Genomic DNA, 19648 nt, shown 5'->3' with positions numbered 1-19648 from the left:
ATTATTAAATCAGAAATGAAAAACTGCTAAAAAACATCATAGAAGTTTACATATAACTTAACGCTGATCCTTTTGTAAAAAATAATAATGAGGATGAGTAACTAAGATATTTTTAAGATATATTTTAAAACAAGTTAAAGACCTATTAGTAGTAATGTAAACTGGGATGATTTAGTAGAAAATGTCTTCCAGTAAGCATTTAATTAAAAATGTCAATTTACTTCACTCCCCATACAATATTCAAATTCTTCTTATCCAGTGGATCTTTGACTGCAGTTTATAAACATGATCTAATCTCCAACATCATTTAAAAAAAAACCCTTCATTTGACCCTACTATTCTCTTACAGTTGTCCTATATTTCTTCTCCCATACAGGCTAATTCTGAGAAAAGCTGTATACACTGTCTTTATTTCCTTGCTTCCCACTTATTTCTCATCTCCTTGTAATCAGGCTTTGCTCCAGCCATTTAAGAGAAAATAGTCTATCTGAGGTCACCTCACTTCTTTTTATGGCTAAATCCAATAGCTTTTTCCTTAGTACTCCATCTCAAAAAATTTGACTCCTCTACAGTAGGTTATTGTTAATCATTCCCCTTCCCAAAACCCTCTTAATTTTAGTGCCTTCCCTCTTTTAATTATTTCTGGTTTATCCCATTTGAAGCTTGCTTTGTAAGTATTTGCATGTTGTCTCCACCATCAGATTGTAAGCGGGCAGGGACTATCTTTTGTCACTTTTCTGTGTCAGTAGTGCTTAGCAAGGTACTTGGCACTTAATAAATATTTGTTGATTGATTGAATACTCTCTCCTCTATGACTTTTCCTGACATTATTCTTTTTTGGTTCTCTTATCTGGTCACCCTTTATCAGTTTCCTTTGTTGAAACATGTCAAAATCAGTTCTCTCTCTGTGTTCTACTCTCTCTACCCCTTCCCACCCCCAATTTATGGCTGTACTTTAGGGCTATATATCTAGACTAAAAACAATAAATTTGAAAGAAAATGGTTTTTTGTTTGGTTTTTCTTTTTAAGAAAAGAATTTGATAACTATTTTTAATGTTAATCATGTTTTTCTTTGACCCCCTTTTTCCTTTCCCCTTCCTGACCCTCCAGGCTCTTCAGCTTCTTCATTGTTTTCCTCTAGACACACGATTAAAAGATGGCAGTAAGTATACCTGTACATCTGGAGGACACTTTAATGTACTTCTATTTTTTTATTGATGGTTGCCTACATTAAAATTAATTTTGTTTTTATTAGGTTTGTTTTGGCAATCCCCAAAGAGGCCACCTTCTCCAATAAAGTTTGAATTTCATGATCCTTTGTAAGTATTGGACCACAGTTAACAGATTTAATATCTTCTGATATTGGCCAAACTATGTATTACTTGAGAGCAAGGATTCCCATTTTTTCTGTACTTTGTAAAAAATTTTACTTCATAAAATTCTACTCTGCCTCATCAGTAGCAGGGAATTAAACCTAGGCTCTTGAAGTTCCACCAAGTTTTAAGGGTTTCCTCTATGGACCTCACATCAGATTTATTTGTCTGTCACACAAGGATCAACCTGTCCACATTTGGAGAGATTCATCACAGTGCATTAAAGGCCACAGAGTGAAATTTTTTTCAGCTATACTAACTAACAAAGACATACTTCTAAATTGTTAGAGATTATAATCTTTAGGTTATAATCTAGGTTATAATCTCTAAGGGGGGGTGAGACTGCCCACATTGGTGAAATCTTGAATTTTAAGTACAGTTAAAATTTTTTTCATAATGTTTAATTACCAATCCCTTTATTGAAATATTTGCTATCAAATATATGAGGAATTTAGTGTTCTTACTTGAAAATTATCTTTAGATTTATTAAATAATTATTTTTAGTTAACACTTCAGTATTGAAATAACCATTATAGCTACTCATTTAATGTCCCTGCCTTGGTTTCTTCATCTACTTTACAGGTTATTTATGAGACTTTAATGGGATTCTAGAATCAGATTTCAACTTTGAAGATAACCTATTATTTAGTTATTTAGTCCAGCCCCTACTCAAATCAGGAATACTGTCTACAAATGTACTTGAAAACTGTTTTAGAACATATAAGGCACTAGTCTGAAAATAGGTAGCATTATATATTTTCTAAGGATGCACTTCTCAGTTATTAATGATCTGCGCCAGGCCAGTAGTAAAGAATGCCATTTTTATGTATTTACTACTGATATTCCTTTTATTGGTAGCCTTTTAAAAGTTGTACCAACAAGAGGGTAAATATATCCTACACAATTAAAGGCTTCAGGATGGACTATGGACCTAATTAAGGTTGGAGATTGTCATTACTGGGTTGGCAATAGAGTTATGAATTTTTCAGCCATAGTAACTTTTATAGATTATAAAAGAATTCCCTTTGTAGAAATAATAGACTTGATTTTTTAAGCTACCATTGAAATATTATATACTTAAATTACAGGGCTAGTTTATATATTTTAAATTAATTTAGAAGATTATCAGGTAAGGAGATTTTTTAAAAAGGTCGCTGTAATCTGGGCTAGCTTGGAGCCCACCAAAGCAACGCGATGTTGTGCATGTTGTGTATGTTGTGCAGACCTGTTTTACATCCTCTCCATTTTTTGCAGGACACCCAAAATCCTTTGGTGTCGCTGCTAGTGACCACAGGCCATATGTTGTACAGGCCTTATTTAGGCAATATTCAAAAAGAGAATGTCATGAAATTGCATTCTTAATTGCCCACTTCATTTCTGAATCAACATATGTATTATTTGGAGAAATAGTGCTTACTTCTTTACTAACCTGACCAGTATAAAAAAGAAAAGTCAGTGATACTTCATATATTCAGCAAAAATAGAAACAAGGAATTTTAGATTTATGGAAAAAAAATTAAATAATATTTGGATTCACCTGTTTATTTTGCGGCTTTTGGACATTGTTAAGAAAGTGGATGTATATTTTGGCTTCTACTCTCAGGAAATTATGGATTTTAAGTACTTAAAGCAAGTTCTCTGAGTTTTCTTATGCATTACTTATCCAAAACTTACTAATTCTTCCCTGTATCTTTTAGCTCCATATTTCTTTATAGTTTTTATGTGCCCTAAAAATATCCTTTGTGTGTGTGTACTTTAATAAATTTATTCATTTATTTATTTTAGTTTTCAGCATTCATTTCCACACTATTTTGAGTTAAAATTTTCTCCCCGTCTCTCCCCTGCCCCCCACTCCAAGAGAGCAAGCATACTGAATACCCATTCCCCCAATCTGTTCTCTCTTATGTCTTCCCCCATCCACTCCCCTTAATTTCTTGTAGGGCAGGATGAATTTCTATACCCCATTGCCTGTATATCTTATTTCCCAGTTGCATATAAAAAATGGTTTTTTAACATTTGCTTTTAAAACTACAAAAAATGTCTTTTGTAGCCAGAAAGTTATGTTCTTCATGATTGTTTTAAATTCTGCTGTTATCTACCACTCTGTAATACAAAGATAGCTTGATGTGGAAAGAAAAAACCTGGGTCTGAATTTTGACTCTCTGTGACCTTGAGCAAGTCACATTTAACTGGTCTGGACCTCACTTTCCTCACCTGTAGATAACTTTAAAGGCTCATCTAGCTTCAAACCTATGATTTCTTTCTGCTGTTGTTCCTCCCTTTGTTGATTGCTACTAGTAAAATGAGGAAGGTGAGAAAAAAATTCTTAAACAAGGAAATAGGTAAATTAGATATAATGTCTTATCCTTCATGACACATTGTATCCAATGTAGTAAAAAGAGATGTGTTTTTCCTAAAGGCATGTAGACTTTGAAAAATTATATTTGCAGGGGTGGCTAAGTGGCACAGTGGCCCTGAAGTCAGGAGGACCTGAGTTCAAATCCAGCATCAGACACTTGACACACGTACTAGCCATGTGACCTTGGGCAAGTCACTTAATCCCAATTGCCCTGCCTTCCCCACTCCAAAAAGCAAAACAAAAAAATTATATTTGAAGTAGAATGTTTTGGATTATAGTTTGTCAGGGCAAGAAAAATCCCTTTACCGTGTTTCCCCGATAATAAGACACTGTCTTATTATTTTTTTGGACAGAAAAACACCAGAGGGCTTATTTTCAGGGGAGGGCTTATTTTAATGAACATTGACAGCAATTTTAATAAACAGGTAAATGTGAACAAAAAAATGTACCTTTATTCAATAATGTATTCAATAAAGAACAGGATGACGCGCTCACTGCTGCAGCTCTGATTGGATGGAGCTCGGAGCGCAGCGTGCGTTTCACGGGGGAGGGGGGATGGTGCATACAGACGGTACCGTAATGTAGCGTGTAGCACAGGGGATCACCTTCACTACAGTAGCAATCTCAATAGGGCTTATTTTAGAGGAATCTTACACAGTAAGGGGAGGGCTTATTTTCGGGATAGGTCTTATTATCGGGGAAACACGGTAGGAAACTATTATAAAAATAAGGAAAAACGAATCCTTTCTCCTATTTTCATACAAAGAATCTATACAGTTGAAATAATCCTGTTCTATGTACCTTTTTTACAATTTAACTTGCATTTTACAGATTGCCACATGGGATTAAATAAAAAGCATGTTAATTTAATTTTATCTTTGGTGCTCCATAAGGCAACATTGATTTTTCTAATAGGTTTGCAATGGAAATTTTATGATTTTGAAACTTATTAGCATCATTATTTAAAGTTTTGTTGGTGCTTTAGAGAATATATAATTTTCTTACTTCCACTTGTGACTATTTTTACTTAATTCTTTTGAACTTAAGAAAAATATCATGCAACAAAAATTTTAATTTCCTAATTATGTAAGAGTTGATGATGTTATAGAACATTCTTTTTAAGCTGTAATAAATTGGGTTATATTACAATTGATATTTATGTAGGTTACTTTTTTGTTTGCTTTGTATTTTAACAGACACTTCAGTTTCATACAGACTGCAGCAAAGCTGTTTGCTACAATATATTGCATCCCATTTACAGAAAAGGTGAGATGCTCTTGAAATACTAGGAGGGTTGAAAACAGATCAAAATTTAATCAAGTACCAGCTTTTCTGCAAATGTTTCATCAACTTGGTATTAAAGGCTTCCCATCAGGGTAGCTAGGTGGTGCAGTGAATAGAACACCAGCCCTGGAGTCAGGAGTACCTGAGTTCAAATCCAGCCTCAGACACTTGACAATTACTAGCTTTGTGGCCTTAGGCAAGTCACTTAACCCTGATTGCCTCACCTCCCCCCTCCAAAAAAAAAAAATGCTTCCCTTTAAGTAACATTCTGTAATGTGTTGCATTATTGCCTGGGCTTCCATGTAAAGAGCTGAAAATTTGTCTTGTGTAACTAAGCAGAAGTTGTAATATATTTACTCTAAAACTTAATAGCGAAATACAACTAACTATCCAGTAAAAATCAGTTTATTGATTTAGTGGCATAAAATTTAATAAGGGCAAATGTAAAGTTTACATCTTGGATTCAGAAAGGAAACTTTAAAAGTATATGGAAAGGTAAGACAAAACACCTAAATATCAGCACATCAGAAAAAGATGTAGGAGCTTAGTAAAACTTCAGATTCAATATGAGCCCTACCTAGGTTGGTATGCCTCTCAAGAGAAGGAAAAAAACCAGTCTCAAAATTCTTAAAAAACTGATTACTGAGTACTCTTTTAGGTATAGGAGCATATTATGCTAAATGACATAAATGAACATCATTCTAACTAAACTTCAGTAGTTTAACTGACACTCATTAAAAACCTCACCGCCATACACAATTTTCAATTGAGTGCTAGAGAAAGTTAGATTGTCAGTTAACTTACATGCATCTTTGATTTGGGGAACTGTAGCATCAGAGGAATTGATAGTTTGAAAATAAAATGTGAGTGTCTAAAATGGATGTAGTACAACCTAATCATTTTGGTGTCACGTGCCTGAAGTGCTGTTGAATCTAGGTTTTTTTTTCCTTTTTTGGTCTTATTTTGGAGAATCTTAGAATACATAGGTAATTTCAGGACTGGTTCTATCATATTTTGGCTAGATTTTGAAATAACATTTATTGAAATAATTTTCTTTAAAATAGGACTTGTCAGTAGAAACTTTCTCCAATATACTTTCCAGATTAGAGATTCCAGAATTCAAACCTTCAAACAAGGTATGTTTTAAAATATTTTCATATGGTTAGTTTTATTATTTGAACTATTTCTAGCATGTGCTTTCCTGTGTCATCCTTTGAAAAATCTCACAAAAAATTACATCCTTACTCTGGTTTGTTCCATTTACTCTTCCTTGATCTCCAACCAGAAAGAATCTCTTGTGATAATTTTTTTCTTTTTATTGTACTTTTACATTGCACCTATTTTACAGTTAATTATATGCATTTTTATCCACTCTATAATCTGTAAGGTACATGGAAGCAGTTTTTTTTTTTCTTTATGTCCTCTAGCACCCAGAAAAATGGCAATGTACAAAGGAGGCAATAAACATATATTGAATGAAGACAAACTCACATTCTGTTACCTTATCCTACAAAGGTGCATTTTATCCATTTTTGCCATTCATCTTATTTCACACAGGATTTTGTTTTGGGTATAGGAAAGAAAGAAATTTAACTATAGACTAATGAGTTGCATAAATGCAAATTGTTACATAAATGCAAAACATGTTGAATACATCTTCTATGGCTTCAGCATGTAAAGATTCCCAAAGAGTACCCATGGAAAGCTCTGAAACTGGGTAAAAAGGTTTGTGTAGTCACTGTTCCCACTTTTAACATCAAGGAGAAACTGGAACCTACCCTCTATTGATAGAAACCAAAAAACTGTCTGTCCACATTGTGTTTAATAGTGCTATCCTTTCCAAACCCCCTCTTAAATTTCCCTTTCTGATGACATTGCCTACTGTCAGGAAAGTTTTAGGAGCAGGTTTATTTTAAGCACACAGCTTAAACAAATATTTGTTAGCTGATCTTAATCTAACTTAGGACATATAACAGTCAGGTTTCTGTGGATTTCATATGATCCCGTCAGGAATTTTGTTACCTTTTATTATGAAGTGAGAGGCATCAGAGTGTATTTTATAGAGAGCTGGCCTCAGAGTCAAAACCTGGATTCTTCTAATTCCATTACTGCACATTGTCTGTGTGACTGGGCAGTGCACTTCGCTTTTTCATGCCCCACTAAGTAGCAGATGGAAGTACCTTGCTGGGACTCCCTTTAGCAGTGAAATGACAGGTCTAGTTGCTCCTACTCCCCTCTAAAAATAATATGTAAATTTTTTTGAGGTTATGATTGTAATGAATAGGTTTACACTAAAATGATTCCATTTTTCTTTTCTCTGTAGTTTTGTTTTTTAACACAAGAAAAATATAGAAAATATATATATTGTTGGAGCCAACTTCAGACCAAGAAAATAATGTCATTTAATTAAGTAGCTCTGATTCCTATATAAATTTAGGTTGTACAAACGGATGAAACTGCGAGGAAACCTGACCATGTTCCTGTTAGTAGTGAAGATGAGAGGAATGCTGTTTTCCAGTTAGAAAAGGCTATCTCATCCAGTGAGGCTACTAAAAGTAAGGATACTACCTTTATAAAAGTAATTTTGACTATAACTTTTTCTTTAAATAGTACTGTATTTGCACAAAAGCCAAAAACATAGAGGATTTTATAGAGTAGGTTTGGTAGCTATTAAGATGGATTGGCAGCAAGGTGTCATGGTAGATTGAATGTCAGCCCTGGAGTCAGGAAGATTCATTTTCCTGGGTTCAAATCTGGCTTCAGACACTTACTAGCTTCATGACCTTGAACAAATCACTTAACTCTGTTGTTAGCCTTAGTTTCCTCACCTGAAAAATGGGGTGGAGAAGGAAATGGCAGGCTACTTGAAGGTCTTTACCAAGAAAACCTGTAACAGTGTCATCAAGAGTTGAACATGACTGAAACAACTGAACAAAAACAGCAAAGGATGATTATAACAAATCCATCTCCAAAATGTAGAGAACTGAGTCAAATTTATAAGACTATAAGTCATTCCCCAATTGATAAATGGTCAGAGGATATGACTAGGCAATTTTCAGATAAATTTAAACTGTCTATAGTCATATTAAAAACTGTTCTAAATCATTGTTGATTAGAGAGATGCAAATTAGAACAACTCTGAGGTACCACATCACACCTATCAGATTGGCTAATATGACAAAAAAGGAAAATGATACATTTTGGAAAAGATGTAGGAAAACTCGAATATTAATGCCTTGCTGGTAGAGTTCTGAGGTGATCCAAACATTGTGCAAGGCAATTTGAAACTATGCCCAAAGGGCTATAAAACTGCATACCTTTTGACTCAGCAATAGCACTACTAGGGTCTGTATCCCAAAATGATCATAAAAAAGGGAAACAGATCCACATACACAAAAAATATTTATATCAGCTCTTTTTGTGATGGCCAAGAATTGGAGGTTGAGCCCATCAACTGGGGAATGGCTGAACAAGTTGTGGTTTATGAATGTAATGGAATACTATTGTTCCATAAGAAATCATGAGCAGGCAGATTTCAAAAAAACCTGCAGAGACTTAAATGAACTGATGCTGAGTGAAATAAGCAGAACCAGGAGAACATTGTACCACAGTAACAGCCACATTGTCCAGTGATCAATGATGATAGACTTAGCTCTTCTCAGCAATGAAGTGATCTAAGACAATTCCAAGACTCAAGATGGAAAATTTCTTCCAGAGAAAGAACTATGGAGTCTGAATGCAGATTGAAGCATACTTTTTTCTCTTTAAATATCTTTAGAAATGCATCAAAAATGTACTCATTCATTTTTCCATACCTTTTTTTTTTTAAGATACATAAGGACAACTTGCTTAAATTTTGCATGTTGATATGGTGATCTACATTTACATTTATATTAGTATAGTTAGATTAGAGACATCATGTCCTAATGAGTACAAGAGCTAGTCTCTAAGGCTTGAACCTGGGTTCAAGCCCTGCTCTAAATAGAGCACTTAATCTTAACCTCTCACTGCCCTAAGCAACTTCAATTGTAAATTGCAGAAAAGGTGCCAGTGTGTACTGGCAAAGGAAGTTTCGTCATGATACACCAATGAAATCATAGGTCTCGTTAAAAAAAATTAGATGCCATGTGCTCATGTCAGCCCACAAAGCTTACCTTTGTATCTTTTAGTAACTATAATTTCTAACTCATCTCCCACCTTGTCATTTTTTCTTAACTCCTCTTAAAACAGAAATCACAGGAGGGTGGGGAGGACAAGGAGACACATCAGTTGTACTTGTTCCTTTTAAAATGTGGACTTTTAGTCCAGGATTTTTTTCTTCTGACTTTTAATCAGATGACCTTCAAATGGTGGTGCTTTCGTTTGAAAAAGATGATGATAGTAACGGGCACATAGATTTCATCACTGCAGCATCCAATCTTCGAGCCAAGATGTACAGCATTGAACCAGCTGACCGACTGAAAACAAAGCGCATTGCTGGGAAAATAATCCCGGCTATAGCAACATCCACGGCTGCAGTGTCTGGTTTGGTGAGTGTCTTGACCCTCTGAGTGAAAACTTTCCTGACCATGACTTAATTTATATTTTTAGAAAGGGTAAATATTAATCTCATCAGTATTCCATTACATTCATAAATTATGAAGATATCTCAGCAGTTTTCATGTCATTTTGGAGGTGCAGAGATATTTTAGACTGATAGAAGTGCTTCACATACTATAACTAACCTAATGATAACCCATTATCAAAAGGATAAATGTTTTACTTTTAATAAACAAATAAAAATAATTTTAAAGGATTAATTAAAATAATTGAATTAATCTTTTGTGTAGTTAATAGGTTGTAATATTCTTTTGAACTGTTTATATCTTTGACCACTTATCTATTGAAAAATGGCTTGGTTCTCTGTATTTAGTATGATTCCATATATGTCTTGAATAGCACCAAAACTGTTTGATATTGATTTTCAAAAAGAGGTAAGTGTACCAGTGGGGCAGACCAGACAAGCAAGATTTAGAAGTGATGTATTTTAATGAATATTAGAGTTAGTAAACCCAAAACAAACTACTGAAGGAAAGATTTTCTATCTAATGAGTGTTAGGAAAATTAAAAAGCAATTTGGCAGAAAATAGATTTAGATAAGCATCTTACTCTGGAAAAGAATAGAATGGAGGTATCTCCCTCTTCTAGGGTTAAGGCAAAATTTATATCCAACAAGATATAGAGGAAATTATAGAAGACACTATAGAAAACTTTTTTATAAAAAATGAAAAGACATTTTATCAAAAACTTACTATGTGCCAGGCACTGTGCTAAGCACTAGGGATACAAATATAAGCAAGTGAAATAGTCTGTGCTCTAAAGCAGCTTAGATTTTTATAGGGGATGACAATGCTAATGGAGAAAGAGGTGGTCATTAAGTGATCAGGAAGGAGTGTTTGTATAAGAGGGTGAGAGGGGTGATGATGCCAGGAATGGTGGTGTTGATTTGATTATTGTTCTCAGCTAGGGTTGGAAAGTGGCAGTGGAGGTAAAGGATACTCATACAGATGTTGTTGCATGTAGGTGGAAGTAGCATTGTGGCTCTGGGTCTGGGAAAGATAAAGTGAATGCTCACCATCCCAAAAACCATACAGGTTATCTAGGAATTGATTTTGTTTTTGTGTTCTGAGAAATGCTTGAGATGATGTATAGGAAGAATGCCAAGTAATAGGTATGTACCATAGTGTATTATAAATTAAGTATTATCTAATATTTAATCAGTTCTGTTTCTTATATCCAGGTTGCATTGGAGTTGATCAAAGTTGCTGGTGGCCTTCCATTTGAAGCTTACAGAAATTGTTTCCTTAATTTAGCCATTCCAATTATAGTGTATACCGAGACAGCTGAAGTTAAAAAAATTGAAATCAGGTATGTGAGAAGCAAGTGGTTAAAAAATAAAATTCCTCTGTATTCTGAAATGTAGTTGAACCAAGTATACTTCACCTTTTTCTCATCTAGAAGGAAATAGATATGCCCTCTACTGTCATTTCTTCTACTAAATCCCATTTTATTCTTTGAAACTCCTACATAGGTAAAGAATTCATTCCTTTGATCCCCAAAAGCATAATCTGTATGTATGACATAGTGGAGCAAATTCAATTGTATATTCTTCTGTTCATTATTTCATATGTCATAGTCATATTTCCCCCACCTGCATATGGTATATGATATAGAGCTTTATACAAAGCCTACTCAACATACAGCCCATGGGTGGTATGTCGTACAGGCCTGTTTTATATCCTCTACATTTTTTGTAGGCTGCCCAAAATCTTTTGGTGGGCCGCAAGCAGTGCCTGGGCCATATGTTGTGCAGGCCTGCTCTAGACTGAGATCAGTAGACTTAGATTCTAGTCTTGGCTCTTTGCCAACCATCTTTGTGACCTTGAGCAGGTCACTTGATTCTCTGGATCTTAGTCTCTTCAAATATAAAGTGAATTGAATAGACTAGATGACATCTAAGGACCAAGGACTGTTTTAACTCAAAATTGGATGATTTTGTGTTTCCAGTTTTTTCCTTAAAACAAAAAGTCATTGCATTCAAGTCTCCTGAAAATCCTAACTCTGATAAGTTTTTTCATAAGTCATCAGACAAAGATTTTAAACATTTTAAAACATTCAAGAAATGGCCTTTCTTCCTCTCTTATGTTTATTTTTAATTATTAGCAAAAGATGAGTATTGCCTATAAGCTGGACTTTGTCCTGTTTTTATTAAAGAGAAGCAACATAAACATCCTAAACATTTTTCTTTTTAATAACAGAAATGGAATAACATTTACAATCTGGGACAGATGGACTATTCATGGAAAAGAAGATTTCACCCTTTCGGATTTCATAAATGCTGTCAGGGTGAGACCTTTTATTTTGGATTCATCCTGTTGGGAAATTGAGGAATAGATAGCATCTTCTATTGAGAGCACTCACCCTCATTCTTATTTATGCTTCTTTTTCTCTGTAAGATTCAAAAGTAAATGGTTTCAGTCATGTTGCAGATAATCTTCAGTAATTATCTTGCCTTTGCCCCAAATCCATTACTTTCTCAAAATTGCTGAACACTATGTTCAGTATTTGGTGTCAAGGGTTAAACAGTTTTAATGCTTAAAATAAATAACTAAACATTGGTGTGATCCATTTTTTTTTTATGTTTACAGGAGAAGTATGGAATTGAACCAACAATGGTGGTACAGGGAGTCAAGATGCTTTATGTTCCTGTAATGCCTGGTCATATAAAAAGATTAAAGTTGACGTAAGTATCAAAATGTTTAACCTCAAAGATCCACCAAATCACAATCCTGGCTTATGTCTGTACTAAGCAAATGAAGATTTTCTAACACCAGTACAATTATACCCAGAGTAGGTTGGTAAAAAAGTATTAAATGTCCTAACAATTTTCTGTAACAGAAGTCAGTCTTCAAAGAAGCAACAAGCATCTTGCCTACATAAAACTCACTGACTTTCTTAAAACAAAATTCCCAAATATATGGTAGAAAAAATAAGTGCAAGAATTGATTTGTAATTCATGGAAGTGTTCTGTTTTGATAGACCAATTAAATTAGCTTGAATTCTTTCCAATACTACTAGCCTTAATCAAGGTTGTTTCAGTTTTTATAACTTTCTCTTTTACCCTCTTTTGTCACATTAGGGGAAAACATTACATCTTTTTATATTTGTAGTTATTAAAAGATAAATGCTATAAAAGAAGTTGCCACATCTCTATAGGCTTAGTGCTGTAAATGGCTGAAGTCATAGGAACAAAAGCAATGAGAAGCCAAGAGTATTGATTTAGGAAGGTACTGACCCATTCAGGTTTGCAACCAAAACTGCTAGAACTAATTAATTAAGTAGGCAAAAGCCTGAACTTTCATTATTAATTTTTTTAAAAATTTAACTAGTTAATATTCATTATTGGCAAATGAATATGGCAAATTGAAATAGTTCCTGCCTTCAACGGGTTCATATTCTAGCAGGAGCCATCATGAATATGAGATTGTTTTCTGAGGGGGATCACTGCCATTTGTAGGGAAATCAGGAAAGAACTTTATGTAAAAGGTTGCAATAGAGCTACACTTTTTAAGTAAACCAGGGATTTGAAGAGGTAAAAGGAAGGCAGGAAAGTACAGGGGATGACTAGTACAAAAGGGTGGAGATAGAATGACCTCTTTGGGGAACAGTAGATAGACCAACCAGCATGGCTGCGCCACCAAGTCTGGGAAAGGGAGTATCATGGAACATTAACCTGGAAGCCCTGTGAGACAGACAGACTAGAGATAGAAAGTCAAACTAGAAGACCATTAGAATAGGCCAGCAATAATGACTGGGAATGAAAAGGAAGGGACACATGCAGCAGTACTTGACTTGATTGGATATGAAAACTGAGAGATTTTTTTATCCATTTTGAATTTCAAATACAAAAAGAAAGGTATTTCCGCACAACACAAAAAGAAGATTCAGAATGAAAACATGAATCTCCATTTCACAGTTTACTTTTTTTTAAAAAACCACAGCAAACACATTGTTTTCAAAACTACCCTCCTTTTCTGTGCCTCCTTCTGAGTTTTCTTTTGTTCTCTGCAGGTATTTTGTAGTTTGTTTTTTCTCCCCCATCCCTACCCCTCACTAGAGAAGGCCACCATCTCTGTGTGTGTGTGTGTGTGTGTGTGTGTGTAAAAACATACTAGATATACTTATATTACTTATTTCTCTGGAGGTTCTGCTCATTTCTGTCTTCTTTATTTCATGCAAGTCTTTCCATATTTTTCTGAAATCATCCAGCTTATTTTTTATAGTACAGTAGTATTGTCACAATCATACCACAACTTGGTTTAGCCATTCCCCAATTCATGGCATCCCCCTCAGTTTCTAGTTCTTTGCCACCACAAAGAGAGTTGCTATAAATATTTTAGAAGATACGGGTTTGTTTTTTTTCTTTTTCCTTGATCACCTTGGGAAATAGACCTAACAGTCATATTTGCCAGGTCAAAGGGTATATACAGTTTTATAACTTTGGGGGTATAATACCAATTGAGAGATTGAGAAAAATAAGAAATAAACACCAGGGTTTCAGATATGTAATTAATTGAATAATTATGTCATTAACAGAGGAAGTAGATTTGAGGGGGGAAGTAGTATGTTGTTTGGATATTGAGTCTGAAGTATTTATGGAACATCCAGGAGGCAAGAGATGTGGATCTAGTGAGTTTGGAAAATAGACCAGGGCTGAAAATACAGAATCTCTGTATGGAAATAATAGTTAAAAGCCATGGGAGTAAATGTTATTGCCAAAGTAGAGAATACATAGGATAAGCTAAAGCCAGGACCATGGGGAATAGTCTCCCCTTATAATATCAGATAATAGAAGAGAAGCTAGCAAATTAAACAGAAGTAACTGAAAAAGTAGGTGGAATCAAAATCTCTTGAGAGCTGAAAAGAACCTCAGAGGTCATTTTAATCCAACTTGTACAAGAATTCATAGTAAAAATAACTGCTGACCTTTATATAGTTCTTTAAGGTTACAAGTGGTCTTCCAGGCTGTTTTTTGAAGACTTTCAGCAAGCTCAAATCTGTCCTAAGGCAGCTTATCCCACTCAGGCTAGCACTGCTTGTTAGGAAGTTTTTCCTGAAGTGAAAACTAAAACTAAGATTTATCTACTTTCTACTCCTAGTTCTAACCTTTAAAACACAGGTGTCAGATCTTCAACCAGTTTGCTGCAGGCCCACCAGATTATAATTGGGAAATGTTTACTAAAATAAGTAAAAACAAAACACAATGTAGATAATGTTTGTGATTTTCTAAGTCAGTATGCAGCTGGCAGAGATAGTTTCTATTTGAATTTGACACCCCTGCTTTAGAGCCAAACTGGCCAAATGTAATCCTTTTTCCTTTTTTTTGCTTTTTGGAGGGCAATTGGGGTTAAGTGACTTGCCCAAGGTCACATGGCTAGTGTTTGTGTTGTGTTGGAGGCCAGATTTGAACTCAGGTCCTCCTGACTCCAGGGCTGGTGTTCTATTCACTGCACCACCTAGCCACCCCATTGTAATCCTTTTTCACTTGACAACTCATTAAATACTTAAAAACAGTTATGCTTCTCATTTTGGAAAAGGATAAGAGGGAATATGCCGTCACTTTAGGGAAGAACTACACAACATACCACTTATGCAGGCCCTGTTTTACATTCTCTACATTTTTCATGGGCCGCCCAGGATTCTTTGGCAGGGGCAAACCACCCTTTGTTGTGCAGGCCTGCCATAAGGAATTTCCTATAGTCTTGTTTTACTGAGGGATTTGCATTTTAGCTGACTGCCCAGAATCCTCTGGTGAATTGCAAGCAGTGTGCCATAACTAGCCCTTGATGTGCAGGCCTGCTCTAGGTACACGGTTATCAGTGACGTCATATGCTTCAAATTTCATTTTATTTGCTAAAGAATTTGTTGGTGTCCTTAGAATAGTGTCTGTATGCTGTGGGATGCTCAGTGTCCAGCACTTAGCATGATTCAGAGACATGAATAAGAAATGACCAGACCATGTGGGTAGTTCAAGGAAGAAAGATGAACTCCATTTATTGATTCTTAGGACAAGGTTTTTATCGAGCAGTGAGACAAAGGAAGGGGGCTCAAGTATTCTTACCTTAGTCTGTCATATCCTGGAAGTAGCATGGCAGTAAGGCTTTTGTTCTCTAGGTGCCAGAAAGTCTTAGGAAAAGTCAGGTAACTCCTTTCATATGCAGTCACATTACAAAGGATGCTCTAGAGAGCTGGCTTCAAGGCCAGAAACCAAAGCCGCATCATCAAGTACATCTGAACAAAGAACTCAGGAGCTAAACTTAACAAAAAGTCACATCTCAAGGAGCTCTTTGATATTAATTATCTGAGTCCTGGATCAGGCCTCTTTGGCTCCCCACATCAGTAGAGTGGTGATGACACAAATTGCAAGAGGTTAAGAAGTTGGATGGTAAAGGAGTAGAGACAGGCTATTTTTTCTAAAAGTTCCTCAATGAAAGAGAGGGAGAAAAGTACAGGAGATCATTTGTATAGAAAGATATAAGAAGAGCTTTTTTGTTTTGTTTTTAAGAATTGTTAATCTCTGAGTACATTTATACAGAATTAATCTTTGATTTTTCTTCATAGAATGCACAAACTTGTGAAACCATCAACTGAAAAGAAATATGTAGATCTTACTGTATCATTTGCCCCAGAAAATGATGGTGATGAAGATTTGCCAGGACCCCCTGTAAGATACTACTTCAGCCAGGACAACGATTGACAATGACAATTTTGAAGTCACTCCAGGACCACTTCTTTTGATAGGAGTGTACTTAACTTGAGTAACTTTTAAAAGTCCCAGTATGGTACTTACATATTTCTCTTTAATGAAGCCTTAATTTAAAAAAGAAAGAAAATTCAGTAGGAAACTGCACTGAAGAACTATAAAACAGAATTGAACTTATTGTAGACTTGTCCTGATTCTCTTCATGCATTGGTCTAGTCACTAAAATGTCAATTACTAAACTGGAATACCGTTTTATGACATTTACCACAACAGAAATATATGTATTATCCTGAGTGAATGAAAGCAGGAAGAATGTATTTATCTGTCATCCTTTTCAGATGCAAGCAAGATCTAAGGAAGTGACAATGATCAAGAATTGAAAGTCTTACAAAATGGAAATAGACAAGCTGCTTCTTGGAATCATTTTTTTGTGGACTTTGAAAATTTGATGTTGTTTCTGTGTTTGTTCCTAGTGTTTGTTTTGTTCCAGTACCTCAAATGATTAGGCTTTGCAACTCAAACATCAATTATTTTGTGGATGTCTTAGAAAAAAGACAATTTATAATTGTGCAGTAAAAAAAAATTCTTTTTATGAGCAGCACTCTTCTGCTTCTTGTAAGGGGTTTTAACCAATCTGTTACATCATCATCGTCATCGTCACAGTTAGTATATTTATCTACCCAATCCATAAATCAGACTTTCTGTTGAAAACACCAGCTTATGGACTGTAAGATGAGGATCAGGCAAAGTTCCATATTAACCTAGATAGAATAACTATGCTAATTTTGACAATTGCCTATACTTGGAGATTAAAGGGAGTGAATGGAAAATATGGGTAATTTCTGATGCTTAAATGTCAGGTGTTTGTTTTATAATGGTTTTTATTTGAAATTCACTACATCTGATTTCCTCTATAGCCCATCAGTCTATAGGAGGTTTAAAAGAAGAGCATCCTTGGAAAGGAATGGAAAACAATAGTTAAAATGTAATATTCTAAACATTTGTTGTGATTATGAAAAGAGAATCTGTTATTTTACTGCCCAATCCCAAAGACTAGGTGGACTGGGATAGATTTTTTTTTAAAGCCCTAATCAACATAAACCTTGTTTGTTGAGACCTAACAGATAAATGCAGGTACTCTCTTTTAAATGATGACTTAATTCAGCATTGTAAAATCTGTGAAGTCAATAAATGATTGTTAATTTTGGGATTATCATGCATTCTAAAGCAACCAGCAGTTTATAATATCTTTGCAGTCATTTTGCCATTGTGTTTCATTTCTCGCTTTTTTTTTCTTTTTCTAATTTATCAATATGAGAAGACTATTCAAGATGCCAAGTATAAAAATACCAAAGATAGATATAAAAAACTGGATTTTGCATCAAGTTTAGCTCATGTTGATCCCTAATTTAGTGCGTTTAATGAGGGATATTTATTTCCTCTCCTTATACTTCTTATAAATTATTTAATTGATTTTGCTTGTCAGCAAGATGAATATTTGAGAATTTTTTTCTTTTTTTTAGGATCTGCTCTCCTAAAAATATCCATTTTGCCAGATCTGTGAGCAAAAAATTCCTATCACTACCTAAGTCTCTATTACTAACTAGGGCAGGGTGGTCAAAGGAAAACTAAAAAGAATTAATTGTTTTTAAAATCATCAGTGTTTTCGTGGTTCATATTCTTTTGCTTTCTAGTCTAAATGAAATAATAAATTTTCATATTTTAATATATTCAGGGGAAGTCCAAAATCCTGTGACTTATTTGTCCCCAGTCCCGCAACTTTTAAGATTTTGTCCTTTATGCCATGCTCAAAATAGTACTGAGAGTTTTCCAGGAGTTCATGTATGCAATTAATGGCTATTTGAAAACCATGCATTTATTTATTTGTGATTTGGAGGCCTTAGGGATTTCCATGTCATGGTTTCTTTAGGAGTAAACATGGAACTTTTCTATCAATGCATACTTTAGGGGTGTCAAAATGCTTTTGTAGGTATAAACAAAATCAACAGTATTAAGTTCATTTTATGGTTATAGCTGTCCATTTAGAGACCTGTTCTGCAAGTAATAGCTATTTCCAATCTGATCATTTCTAACCCCATTGGGAAGCCATTGTGAGCTTCCTAGTGTTCTTCCTTTAATTGTACATGTGTGCATTTCTGTAGTGTGAGATCTACAAACATGAGTGACAAATATCAGATGTAAAGATGAATAACATGATTTGTACAGGACCATCAGGTAATTTTTTACTTATTAAAATAATAAATTCATAAAATGGGTATCTTTTTTAAAAAAATAAGATATTTCTATGTCTTGGTCCATCAATGTAGATTGAGTATAATTTCTTACTCTATCATTTGTGCAAGGTTATCTTCTGTGAGAAAAATCTTGAGATTAAGTGTAGGGTGTTCACAGGAAAATCCGTAATTGGGGGATCCTAGAGCATCACATGCTCTTCCCCACTGGAAATCAAGGTGCAACAAGTAAGCAGTGAAGGAGCATCAACAGCAACTGTTTGAAGACAGTACCAGTAGTCCTAATTCTATCAGCTGGGACTCTAATTTAGCATATTATGGTTCAGATGCATTCTAAGAAGTTACCATTGCTTCTGGTCTGTAAAGCTGTCCTCACAAATTGTACCAATCAGAATGCCTGAGATTGTATATTTCTGGTTTTTTGTGCGTAGTACGTACTATCTCTGAATCAGTGGAACAATACTGGGCCTTGGCAATAGAAAGACCTGGGTTCTAATCCTGGAGATGCCACCCACTCTGTGTCTTTGGGCACCTCACCCCCAATAAGACTTGAACTAAGCGCCTCCTGGATGCCAAATGCTCTGCTCATTGGTAGGGATTCAAAGATAAAAGAGACTGTCATTGCCCTCAGCCTTAAATTCTATTAGTTTGTTCAGAAAAAAATGGTGCTCATTATAAAAGGAAAACAGTAGTGGCCCCTATTGACTCCTGATTCAAGGCAGGTACTGTTTTATTTAGATTATCTAGTACCACAGAAAGGAATGGTGTGGAAAGAATCATGAATTTCTAGTGAGACTACCTGTGTTCAAATCCCAGCTCTACCAATGTAGTCTTATATAAATATAATCTCATTACAGTTTGCTTCTTCACAGACTTTTAGGTAGAAGGAATGACATAGATGACCATTCAAGTCAATTGCAGCTTTAAATTGATGATGATGACAGTATTCATCCAGTCTCATTAGCTGATGCATTTTAATTTTCCTTTAGAAATGATTGTCTAAGAGGGGGTGGGAAGGTCACATTCAGAAATTTAGGTGATGTAAAAAACTATTATTTTAAAAGGGCAATAATAAGTT

The 19648-nt window shown here is 34.9% G+C and overlaps 1 protein-coding gene across 1 annotated transcript in view; it reads left to right on the top strand.

Annotated features, from left to right (window-relative positions):
- Nucleotides 1-18614, top strand: part of UBA6 (ubiquitin like modifier activating enzyme 6) — a 75412-nt gene extending 56798 nt beyond the window's left edge. The window contains exons 24-33 of the mRNA XM_069105327.1: nucleotides 1111-1162; nucleotides 1256-1319; nucleotides 4929-4998; nucleotides 6081-6152; nucleotides 7454-7571; nucleotides 9352-9545; nucleotides 10796-10923; nucleotides 11814-11901; nucleotides 12204-12298; nucleotides 16177-18614. Of these exons, the coding sequence (XP_068961428.1) occupies nucleotides 1111-1162; nucleotides 1256-1319; nucleotides 4929-4998; nucleotides 6081-6152; nucleotides 7454-7571; nucleotides 9352-9545; nucleotides 10796-10923; nucleotides 11814-11901; nucleotides 12204-12298; nucleotides 16177-16312 (1017 nt within the window). The 3' untranslated portion in view covers nucleotides 16313-18614. The remainder of the gene's footprint in view (nucleotides 1-1110; nucleotides 1163-1255; nucleotides 1320-4928; nucleotides 4999-6080; nucleotides 6153-7453; nucleotides 7572-9351; nucleotides 9546-10795; nucleotides 10924-11813; nucleotides 11902-12203; nucleotides 12299-16176) is intronic.
- The last annotated feature ends 1034 nt before the right edge of the window (nucleotides 18615-19648 follow it).

The sequence above is a fragment of the Petaurus breviceps genome, unplaced genomic scaffold, assembly GCF_028583685.1.
Source record: "Petaurus breviceps papuanus isolate PSGF00001 unplaced genomic scaffold, PetGlider_PUasm1.0 76, whole genome shotgun sequence".
NCBI classification, from domain to species: Eukaryota; Metazoa; Chordata; class Mammalia; order Diprotodontia; family Petauridae; genus Petaurus; species Petaurus breviceps.
This window is presented reverse-complemented; position numbering and strand designations above follow the sequence as displayed.